At 42.0% G+C, this 12,027-nt stretch overlaps 1 protein-coding gene across 4 annotated transcripts in view; it reads left to right on the top strand.

Annotated features, from left to right (window-relative positions):
• The first annotated feature begins 99 nt into the window (after positions 1 to 99).
• Positions 100 to 12,027, top strand: part of SLC35A5 (solute carrier family 35 member A5) — a 162,866-nt gene continuing 150,938 nt past the window's right edge. Inside the window, exons 1-7 of one of the 4 annotated variants that reach the window (XM_058019305.1) lie at positions 100 to 165; positions 1,511 to 1,663; positions 2,405 to 2,503; positions 3,672 to 3,808; positions 7,086 to 7,153; positions 8,352 to 9,147; positions 10,555 to 10,921. In XM_058019305.1, the coding sequence (XP_057875288.1) occupies positions 1,534 to 1,663; positions 2,405 to 2,503; positions 3,672 to 3,808; positions 7,086 to 7,153; positions 8,352 to 9,147; positions 10,555 to 10,623 (1,299 nt within the window). In that variant the 5' untranslated portion in view covers positions 100 to 165; positions 1,511 to 1,533 and the 3' untranslated portion in view covers positions 10,624 to 10,921. Of the gene's footprint in view, positions 166 to 421; positions 508 to 1,371; positions 1,664 to 2,404; positions 2,504 to 3,671; positions 3,809 to 7,085; positions 7,154 to 8,351; positions 9,148 to 10,554; positions 10,922 to 12,027 lie in introns of those variants that run through there. The other 3 variants (XM_058019307.1, XR_009114193.1, XM_058019306.1) reach the window with 3 other exon arrangements.

Raw genomic sequence — 12,027 nt, 5'->3', positions numbered from 1 at the left:
GCCGCCGGGGGGCGTGCGCGAGCCGGGGGGCGGGGCTCGCGGGTTCCTGGAAGCCGTGGGGGCGGGGCCGAGCCGGCGGTGCTGTAGCGGGGGAGGAGGGGAAGCGCGTGTCCGCGCGGGGCGGGGCAAGGCGGGGGGCGCGCGCAAGCGGCCCCGCCCCGCCAGGTGAGGCCGAAGGGTGGAGGCGGGGGGGGGGGGGGGGGGGGTTAGTGGGGCGCGAGGGGGCGCTGAAGGGGCTTCGTGCGGGACCCCGGGGGCAGCCCGGCCTTGGGCGGCGGGGATGAGTGAGGGGGGCCGTGCTGCCGCAGCCTCCCGGGACCCGGTGCGCCCGGGTGCGCCTGGCCGCGGTGTCCATGCAGCGGGCGCTCGCTGCTGTCTCGGAGTCCCGCTCGCCTCGCGCGGCCGCCGCCCCGCCGCTCGCGGCTGCAGCCCGAAGCAGCGACGTGGCAGGAGGCGGTCGGCAAAGCCCTGAGGCTGTTCCTCCTCCGCTGCGGAGGAGGGGGCGAGGTGGGTGTCCCCCGAGTCCGGTTAGCCGCGCTCCGGCCGCCCTGCCGGCATAGGACGGAGCCCAGCCCGCAGCTGGTCCAGAGCGGCTCTCCCTCCCCGCTCCTCCCTCGGCCGGCTGTTGCGGCCCCGGGGCCCGTTAACGGGTCGGGCGAGTAACGGCGGCGCTGGAGGCGGAGGACGCGGCTCCGGTGCTCGGCTCCGGCTGCCCTGTGCCTCCCCCCCCCGCTGGGAACGAGCCGGCGCCGGGTCAGCCCTGAGGGGTTGGTCTCGCTCCGCTGCTGTAGCGCTTCTCCTTGCTGGGATTAGGAGCAAGAGCACTTAAAAAATATCAAAGAAAAAGAAGCATATGAAATATTTAATCCTTTTAGCTAGCCCGTATGCCGTAGTTGCGGACTTCTCAGGAAGCAGCCTCCTTGTGCCACCTTCAGCGTCGCAGTGTATCGTTTATCCCCCTTCGATGGTCCTTGTAACGCATCCTTCTCTCAGGGGTGACCTTATCGCTCTCTGCCTGAAAGGAGGGTGTAGCCAGCTGAGGTCAGCCTCTTCTCCCAGGCAACCAGCAACAGGACAAGAGGACACAGCCTTAACCTGTGCCATGGGAGGTTTAGGTTGGACATCAAGAATAAGTTATTCACAGAAAGGATGATTATATATTAGAATTCTAGGTGATGGAGTCACCATCCTGTTTTAAGGAAAGACTGGATGTGGCACTTGGTGCCATGGTCTAATTGATGGAGTCACCATCCTAGGCGGTGTTTTAAGGAAAGACTGGATGTGGCACTTGGTGCCATGGTCTAATTGACATGGCAGTGTTCAGTCATAGGTTGGATTCAATTTTTTTTTTTTAAAGTAAGAAAAGGATAGTTGTAGAACAAGATCATGGCTTGTTCTATTATATAAGCATCTTTGAATTACACAAAGCAGTAAAATGCACTTATTTTGTCTTGTGTAACCAGTTTCTGGAAGTACTGTTTACAGTGGTTTTTTATCCTGCCATCCAAAGGGCACTGACAGTGAGGCAGCAGGATGAAGGTGGAGTGGTGTAGTCGACTTGCCCTTTGCTCCAAGACAACCAGCCAGACCTTTCTGCTTGGAGGAGTGTTCATTGTGTTGGGTTCGAGTCGAATCCTCCTGATGAAGTATTCTGCCAATGAAGGTACAGTTGGGCAGTACCCATAATGTACCAGTACCTTAAATAGGAAAGCATTGATATTTGGCCTAAAACATACCCCAAAAACCTACTTCTCCATCTGCAGACTTCTTTGCATAAACATTCTCTTATATTTATAGGGATGTGTTTCTGCACTGGAAAATTTCTGTCTAGCCAGTAGACTACCATAAAGGTGTAACTTGGGCTGCAAGGTGTATGATCTCCATTTAAAAGATGAGGCAGGTGATTTATTTTATAGCTAACTCTTCAAAGATAACATTGTTGTGTAAGCACTCTTGACGGTAGATGATTTGATTGGAATGTTTTCCTTGCAACAGGCTTAGAAGAGAAGTGGTATCCTACTGGATAAAGTGCTAAAACTGGCTGGTATTGCCAGTTCTAAAATGAGGTTATGTCATCCTGTTTTTTGTGGGGGTTAAAAAATCCATATTGGTCTTTGGGGAAAGCCTTCCCATTTTAATTTGTTTTTAAAACAGCCATATTCTTAAGTTCTTCAAAAAAAGTTCTGCTGTAAACTGGGACCAAATGAGGAAAGATTTCAACTCAGAAAAGAGGCTCTTCAGGAGGTTATATGCCATAAACTTTGAAACATTTATAACTGAAGTTCTGACAAAGCCTTTTGTGACTAAAATTGTGATTGTAATGGTTATAATAGATTCTTGCTCAAATTATGAATGCAGGAGACAGAAACTGATTGTGTACTCTCTGATTTGCTGGATCCCACAGATAACAAGTATGATTATCTTCCTACAACAGTGAACATGTGTTCTGAAGTAGTAAAACTGGTCCTATGTGTAGTGTTGGCAGTCTGGAATAGGAAAAAAGGTTAGTACCGATGTTTTAAATAACTAAAATGTGTTGACTTTCTAAGATTTGCTGTCCTACAAACACTTTTTTTTTAACAATAAATGACACTCTCTACTTGCTCCAGGTTTTGCATTGCAGGTGATTTTTGCTTTTTCTTTCTTTTCTGTTCTGATGTAAAAACTATGAGAGATTAACTTAATAGCATTTCAAAATGGTACAGATCAAATATTTAAGTTGGCTGAGGACGTTCATGTTAAATTGAACTGTTGATTTTGTCTCCTTCTCCAGGAAGCAGTCATGGCTCTGGCAAGCTGATAAAATTTTCACCTTCCCCAGTTAGTACAGTCTTACCTAAGACAGTAAATATATTCAATCAGTGTTTGCCATCATTGCCTACTGCTGACTGCATGTTTTCTGGTTTTCTTTATTTTTCTTTCTTTTTTTAAAAATCCATATGGCTGAGTTTTGCTGAACTCACTGTGTTGGTGCTTTAGGAGAGGATTAGATATAATTTGGTAGTTTTAAATCTATGCTAACAAAGTACTTTTGGCAGCAGCTCTGGAGTAGTCTAAAGTTTATCACAGTCTTCCTCCTAAAGTTTGTGTCCTGAATACCTAAGTAAATGTCATTCTTTGTGCTTTGTCCTTTCTTTCTTCTTTTCTTCCTATATGTTCTCTTTATACCCAGATCATGTGCTGTGGTCTGCAAATACTGAATTCTGGTTTATTTTGTACTTCTGACTTTACTGGCTGACCTTTGGGTGCTCTCTGAAGGAATCTACTGTCTATGTTGTTGTTCCTGTTGTAGATTTGATCAGTAATCAATAGGAAGTCACACCCAGTAAGGATGTCACTGTATGGAGGGACTCTGGGGTGCTTTTTGGCCCTCGAAGAATGGTTGACAATGGAATTTTTGCTCAGAGTGGACAAACACTGTGATGAATGTAACAAATTCTGTGACATTTTCTTTGCTGAGGCAAGGAAGTGAGCACCACACAGGGTTGCTGCTCCAGCTGTGTTCTGCCCTGGAACACAGGCTCCTGTGTTGCCAGAGAACTGAGGAACCCAAGGATTTTCAGTCTAATGGTGTTCCTCAAAAGAGGACAGTGGTACCTATTCTGTTACAAGGGAACAGACTTTCTACAATAGGAATGAATATCTTTCTTACTGATTTCTTTTCCTTTCAGAAAAGAGTTGTATGGATCATCTCTCTGAATGTTTTTCCTGGAAGAATGTATGCAATTCCATGAAATGGTCAATTCCTGCCTTTCTTTACTTTTTGGATAACTTGATTGTCTTCTATGTACTGTCCTACCTCCAGCCAGTAAGTATACTTACACGGAATAACATGACTTCTCATGTCTTAGTGGGTAATACTGCTCCTAGGCTATCTGCTGTGGTAACACTGGCAAGGCAAGATTGTAACTGAGCTGTCTGCTGTTTTAACACAGAAAGAATAATCTGTTACCTTCCCATTGTCTGTCCCACTGGTCAGGACTGTACAGCTTTCATCACGGACAACTCTTTATATTTTCTCCATCCAACGTGATTCAGAAATAGGGTGAAGTGCTTAAGAAGTGGGAGGGTTTTTGCTACTTTTCTTCCTTTGCCTTCTTCAACTCTGTATTTCTCTTTCAATCAATTTGTTTCTCTTGCTATTATTTGAGCTGCACGTTTCTGTGGGGCTTTTGCCACTCTGTGTATGTGACGTAAAGTGAATAAATGTAATCTCACAAAGGAAATAGGTGTAACAGAAACTGAGGAGGGGGTGAAGAAAATGGACTCAATTTTTGCATTTGTGTATTAGCTATGTTTAGGTATAAAATTTAGTTGATATTTTCTTCTAGCTACCCTCCTCCTTATGGATGAACTTGCATATGCTCAGGAAATTGTACAGGTTTTGTGCTTGCTCTTATTTTTGTATCATGATGCTTTTTGGTTCAGAATCTATGTTTGCAGTAAGATGGAAACAGATTGTTTGTGATTGCAATAAAGTACTGTGACTGCCCCTGTTGAATGTTAAAAAGAAATGGTTTTCTACCTTGTCTATCAGAATTTCTCTTTAAAATAGTGTTCTCTTAGGTGTATATTTCTGCCAGGGACAGACAGACCAGAGTCTAGACCAGGACTCAGCTGACAGCTCAGATATCTTAAAATAACATGCACAGCTGCTTGGTTCTGTGGTTTTTTGTATGTTTTTTTTTATTGATGGGATTTTTTCGTTGGTAGTGGTTGGGGTGTTTTTTGATTGGTAGGGTTGAGTTTGGGGTTTTTTTTTGTTTTTTTGGGGGGGTGTTTTTGTTTTGTTTTTTAGGGTTTTGTTTTGTTTATTTGTGGGTCATTTTGGTTTGTTTTGGTTTCTAGTTTTAGGAAGGAAATTCAGTGATAATATTTGTAGAAGAAAAGCCTGATGCATAGGAGGTTCCATAAATGCTATTTTTCTCTTAAGCAATTTAATTTGGTTCAGTTTAGGTAATCCTTGGGAAATGGACAGCTTTTGTTTTACATTCACCCACACCCAGGCATTACCTTGTCTCTGTCTCCTCAGAACATGTGCTCTAAGATTCCTCTTTTTAGAACTCTTAGCGTCTTTTAATTAGAGGAATTCTATGATGGTTAGCTGAATCTGTAACATTATTATGACAAAGAAGTATTAAAATAGATAACTAAATATCTCTATGATAGAATATCTTGATAATGTACGAGACCATGAATGTGAAATGTGAAGATGCTTAAAAGGAAGACGGCCATACCTGACTGAACTTGGTCATGTGATTTTAAATACAAAGTAGTTTTGGGACTAAGTAGTACTTGGGTGAGCAGCTGCTGGAATTGGGGTTGCTTTGGTGAGATTCTTTTTGCTTGAAACTTCAGCTATAACTGTGGATCCTTTTTAGTGGCTAAATTTCCTAGAGACTTACCTTTTGAGGCTTTACTTGGGACGTGCAGATTAGTGGCATGGGGAACTTTGGTATTCATATTCCTTTTCATCTAGAACAGAGATCTCTTGAGGTTTCAGAGAACAAAAGGAGTCAAAATTAATTTTTTAAACTATCCTTTGAAATATTTTGCTCATAATGTTGCCAGAGATGTTGGATGGGGGAGCATTGACTGTAAAGCAAAACCAGAGTGTGCATGAACTACGTCTGCATTTTGCATAAAGGCTCTTTTTTTTCCAGAGTGATTTCTGCCAAATTTCCTTGTTTATTCCATATTTTTCTCCTTCCACAGTGTTCACTTAACATGAATATTTACTGAGTTTTAATTTTGCAAAGTGAAAAATTAAGATGTGTTTTCTTAGGGAGGTGTCTCATTGTCAGTAAGTGTTCAGCTTATGTGAGAGCCTGTGTTGTGCTGTTTCATCAGAATTATTGTTCAGCAGATGGTATGTTGGGATAAAGTGGAATGACGATAATGAGAAAAGAGTCTGTGCTTTTCCTCTGGTGAAGGAAAAAGACACTCTGTAGCAGAATTGGGAATGTGGAAATGATGAGAAAATTCAAGAAAAAGTCTGTGTTTTGTACTCCTGAATCCATATATGCTTATGTGTAAAATTGTCTAAAAAGCGGAGGCTCAATGGGACCAAAAACTTCAGTTGCCTGGATCTGTTGTACATTTACTGACTATGCAGGGCAGTCTGGAGTAACAGACAGTAAAACAAGAGGCCTAGAATATGCCACTCTGCAGGAAAGGGGAAAACTCATCAAAGGAGATGCATGGGAAAGATCAAGTTTGCAAAACACCCCCCACCCTCATAAAGAGGATTCTTTATTCCTACTGGCGCTGGTGGATTCTGGTCTTTATTGGTAACTGGAGTGCTTAAAAGAGCCTTTTCTTGGTATGGTCTCCCAGTATAGAGTGTCTAATACAGAGACAAAACAGACAATCCTTGCCACAAGGAGTTTGCAGCTTGGGATCGTGGCCATGGATTAGAGCACTGATGTTATTATATAGTTATTCCAAAATTAAACAGAAGCTTTAGAGTTGTCTTCAGTTGTACTTCAAAATAGATTATTTTCTTAAAATTACAGTTGCAATCTTGAAAATTCAAGCCAAGCACCTCTTTATCTTTGATTAAACTCTACAGCAAAAGCACTTGACATAGAAGAAGTTTGTTTTCTGCAAGTGGCTTGTCCAAGTCTGGAATTTCATGAACTCTGCAAATGGCACTGCAGCCAGGAGCAACCTCCTCTTGCTTTATTCTTTGCTTATTCTCATTTTGGAGCAACTTCCTCCTTTGTGCGAACACAGCTGTTTTTGCAGCTCACTGGTCAGCCCAGCTGGGGAACTGATCTGACTGAAAACGAAACTGTTCTCTGCTAAGTAAGTTTTCTGTTGCACTGGTTTCCTCACATCTTCATTTCAGTATAGCTTTCCCCACTGCAGTGGAGCTTGGGCTCTATGGTTGCCCTGGGATTTTGAAATGGGACTTGACTATCATTTCACAGGTGTGGTATTGTACCACTTGGGTGAGGAATAAAATTCAGTACCAGTGCTTTTCACTCTGGCATGTTGCAGGAAGGTGAACACTTGAAGTCTGTAGGTTTTGGTGTCCACAGTGTGTCTGAAGTATAACTTTATTCCTCTCCTTCTCTTTCAAGGCAATGGCTGTACTCTTCTCAAATTTTGTCATTATAACAACAGCTCTTCTCTTCAGGATAGTGCTAAAGTAAGTAGTATTTGCTACAGTAAATGAAGTTTAAATCTTCCCAGCTTTGATGAAGTTAAGCTACATTTTTTCTCTTTGTCTGATGGGAACAATAATTCTCTTTTCTTGCGGCTGTACCAACTTGGAGAGGTGGTTTTGTTTTCTACATCTGAAGGTGTAGGAAATAATATGTTATTAGGAGTCCCTTCATATGTCAACACATTTGGTCAACTCTAGTAGAAAACAGTTGAAATCATGATTATATAGTCATTGAATGGTAAGAAGAAAGTTTAAATATCTTATTTCATGATTGCCAGTACTTACCAGTCTTTTGCAGTTCTTAATTGAGTGTAAATGTGGTCTAGTAAGAGGAAATGAGATACATAAGAGTTGAAGATAGAAGTGTGTTTGGTTCATTACTCACGTGACAAAAGCCAGACTGTGTTCCACTTTGCTGAATTTGTGCTCTTTATAGTATTATTTAGATTAAAAAAAGACTATCAGGGAAATGGGTATTAACTTTTCACTGTAAAAGTTGCTTATTTGAATATGGCACAGATAAGCTTTTTCTGTATGTAGTAATATGTCAAAACAGTGCCTGATAGTCTGACTCTAAATGCTTTTTCTCATTTTAGTTTTGTCTTTTGTGATGTCACAGTTCACTTAATCTTCCAAATTTTTTATTTTCACCAAGATAAACAGGCTTTGTTTGAGTGGAAAAACAGCATAAATAATTCTAATAGTCTTATGAATTACATTTGTAAATTTATAAGAGTTACCATCATATAATAGTAGAAAAGGACTCCAAGTCATAGGGGAAAAGAGCAGTATAATGAACATTTTCCAAAGAAAGATGGTAATTATTTGGATGTCTGTGATGTTTTTTGGTTTATTCGTCCGACCTTTGTTGCCATGCAGACAAGAGTTGTTTTTAATTGTTAGGCAGTCAGTATCTAGAAATAATGTGATCTTGAAAGTCCTTCCTTATTTCTTCAGAATACTTTATTTTATACTTCTTTGTTTGCCAGACTCGGCCCCCTTTGCCATAGTAAATCATGTTGCATTTTTGCACTTAATTGTATCCTGAAGAGACTTTTCTTTACACCTGTTTGTCTCCCTATCTGTGGCATTATGTCTTTTATATGTTTTACAGATCTGGGTGTTCTGTCATTTAATTTATGCCACTGTTTCTAAATTTAGTGGCTTTTTTGTGTACCAGGCGAAGACTCTCTTGGGTACAGTGGGCATCTCTGGTGATTTTATTCCTGTCCATCGTTGCCCTGACTCGAGGAACTGGAGGCCATCAGCACAGCTTGGCTGCACATGGATTTCATCACAGTATGTTTTTTGGGCCATCTAACCACTGCCTTCTCGCTACTGGACCTGAGGAAGCATGTGCGGAAAAGGGCATCTGTCCAGCACCAAGTTTCCTTCACAGCTTCCAGTGGAATGTGACCGGTACCATGGCAGGAGCATTGAAGCCTCTCCGCCTCAGCCTGGGCCATCTGCTTATTCTAGTGCAGTGTTTTGTGTCTGCCCTGGCTAACATCTACAATGAAAAGATGCTGAAAGATGTGGATCAGCTTGGGGAAAGCATCTTCACACAGAACAGCAAACTCTATGCCTTTGGAGTGCTGTTCAATGGGCTCATGCTGGCACTGCAGGCTAAGGACCGGAGGCAGATAGGGAACTGTGGCTTCTTTTATGGGCACAACATCTTCTCCGTGGCTCTTATATTTGTCACAGCTTTCCTGGGGCTGTCTGTAGCCTTCATCTTGAAGTTCCGAGACAACATGTTCCATGTTATGACTGCTCAGATCAACACTGTCATCATCACCACTGTGTCTTTTGTCATCTTTGACTTTAGGCCTTCTCTAGAGTTCTTTTTGGAAGCTCCTGTAGTGCTTCTCTCCATATTCATTTATAATGCCACTAAAGCAAGAGGCTTGGAATACGCCAGTCTGAGGGAAAGGGGAAAACTCATCAAAGGAGATGCATGGGAAAGATCAAGTGGGGTAAGGCTTTTCAGTACTTGTCTCCTTTGGTTTCTCTTTTGTTTCACCTCCCTTTATGCTATGATATGTTTGGAAGAATCAACTTGTGTGCGATGGGACTCATCCCCCAACACCAAAGTTCTGCAGTATTTCTTAGAGTCTTGGGTGTTGCTTTCCATTTGCTACTTCTTGAAATCATGAAGCCTAGGTAAGCATTGCTTTCCTGCTGTGACTGTAGACAGTCCTGTGAGCAACTTCAGCTTTGTACAAATCTTTTCTTGAAAGCTTTATAACCAAGAGAGTTTACTTACCCAATTGATGCCTGGACAGTAATTGTACCTAAGTAGAACTGGTAAGTCTGTCTAACTTAGGCCACATGATGAGGAAGCTAACTCTTTTGATGTTAAAGTTTCTGCCATAGCAGTAAAAGATAGCTGAAGACAAAAAGGCAAGATTTAAACACAGCGTTTTAACATGGTTTGGGGTTTTTTTTCTTGCTATATATTTCCTCTAGGCCTGCCCGTGTTTTTGTTCCGATTTGAACAGTGATGTAGTCAGCTAGAAGGTGTCAGGGACAGCTTGCTCCTAGAGCTGTCGTTCAGCCGAGCTGAGCAGCCGCCTGCTGGGAAGGGTTCACGTTTGTGCCCGTCGGCCCGCGGATGCACGTTGTACCCAGCAGAGAGCGCTGTCCCCACTGCGTTCCAGCAAACATTACACTTTGAGCGCAAGCATTAAACTTTCCAGAAGTTCCACATGGTGCCTTTTTAGGTTGTTGTTTAATGAACAATAAATAACACAAATTCATATATTTTTGGTGTGCCAGGTGTCATCTATTTTAGCACTTACACCTAAGCAGCTGTTGTAGAAACGAATAACATTATGTGTGCATGCAAAGCCAGCTATATCTTGGGCTGCATCAAAAGCAGTGTGACCAACAGGTCAAGGTAGGTGATTCTGCCCCTCTGCTCTTGTGAGACCCCACCTGTAGTACTGTGTCCAGTTCTGGGGACTTGGATCTGCTGGAGTGAGTCCAGAGAAAGGTGATCAGAGTGCTGGAGCACCTCTCCTATGAAGACAGGCTGAGAGAGTTGAGGATGTTCATCCTGGAGAAGAGAAGGCTCCAGGAACACCTTCTAGCATCCTTCCAGCACCTTCCAACCCAAACCATTTTATGATTGTATGGAAGAAGGGGCTACAAGTTGTCTTAGGCAGTGAGTCACTAAAAAGTGTTAAAGATGCAGGGAATGTTTTTTATGAGTATGTATTTCCTAAACCTTATAACACACATGTAAGAGATTTAAATTACAGGGATTACAGGATTTTGCTTTAAGTGATACTTTTAAATAAACCTTAGTCTTTTTTTTCAGTGCTATTAATAACAAGATGACTTTTGGTCACATTGCTCTCTTTTGCTTCTGGTTCCTGTAGGATGGAGAGGAATTTGAGAGGTTGAACAAACCAAGCAGTGACATCGATACAGATGAAGATTCCCTCTAGCATGAAGCTGTCTTGGAGCAGTGCTATCGCTCACAGTGAGAGAGAGCTAATCTTTTATTAACATAGGGAGGAGTTGTTTTTCCCCACTGACAGACTATTTGGAACTGTTTTGGGGCTGGATGTCAAATGTGGATGAGGACAATATTCAAGCTGTATATATGGAAAGTTGTATTCATTTGTGCCTGTCTCCCAGTGTCTGGGGAAATCAAAGTCTGGAATGCAGCTGGTGAATTTTACATGCAGCTTACGTGGCCTAACTTTGAAAGAGCTTGAATAAAACAAAAGTTTATTAAACATATGAATGCATCATCTTTTTTGTGTGTGTGTTTAGAAAGGATTTGTGTAGAGGCTTAGTTTGCACTGAGCCCACTACTGAAAACAAATATTATGCAGCTACAGTAATGCCCTTCAATATCTAGAGCACTGAGCAAGAGAGTGCAGGTGGGAATATCATCTGGTGTTGTTCTACCCTGGCAGACTGATAAGGTCTTGCATTCATTTTGTAGAGAGAGGAGTCATTCTGCAGAGTGCCAGGCACAGTGATCTCAGAATTTCTGTTGAGGCATCTGCTGGATTGTATTTTGACTGAGATGGAAAATAGGTTCCAAATTATTCAGGGAATTTTGAAAGAGGCAAGGGAACAGGGATGCCGATAAGGGATTCCTGGTGTGTTCCAAAGCCTCTTGTCTCAGAGCAGTGGAAAAGATGTTGGTTTATAATTTCCTCCCTTCAAAAATGTGTCTTTCATAGTTGAAAGATACTGTCAGAAGAATTCTTAAGATAAGCAATGAGTTCAGTGTCAGAGCCTCATACCAGAGTATATAGTAAGCAGTAAGTGATGCATTTCTCTGGACTGAAGACAGTCTAGCCTTTGTTCCCCTCTGCCATCCTGTCCAGTCTCTGTGTATAAAGCTTGTGTACTGTATGAATGGCTGATTGCTATATTGACATAGCTCCTGTCATTTACCCATCAAGAGGGGCAGCCTGTTTTCTTATGTGGCATATGGTTTATAACTGTCAAGCTGTAAATAAATCTAAAATTTCTTTTTTCCCCTGTATTTTATAGAGTATATATCAAGAATGACCATACAAAATCAATTTAATGTTATTAGTAAGAAGATTTTTGCATCTAATTCCATTGTGCTTGTATAGCAGGCTATTTCAACATAAGGAATCCTAGTTGTTTGCATCAGAATCAGTTTGTACAGAATTAATAGAAGGTATATTTCAGTGTAAATTCCAGAAACTCCATTGCTCTCATTGGTTTATGATGTTGTATGTTGAGAAATGAAACTTTAAAAAATCCTCAAATTATTGAAGGCTTGGTGGCAATGAGACTTTGTTTTTTTCATTTCATTCAGCTTTACAATATATACCTGAGTTTGTTGCCTTTTTCAGTCACAG

The sequence above is a fragment of the Melospiza georgiana genome, chromosome 2 (genome assembly GCF_028018845.1).
Source record: "Melospiza georgiana isolate bMelGeo1 chromosome 2, bMelGeo1.pri, whole genome shotgun sequence".
In the NCBI taxonomy this organism is placed as follows: Eukaryota; Metazoa; Chordata; class Aves; order Passeriformes; family Passerellidae; genus Melospiza; species Melospiza georgiana.
Note: the sequence above shows the minus strand (reverse complement) of the source record. Positions and strands in the feature narration are given on the sequence as shown.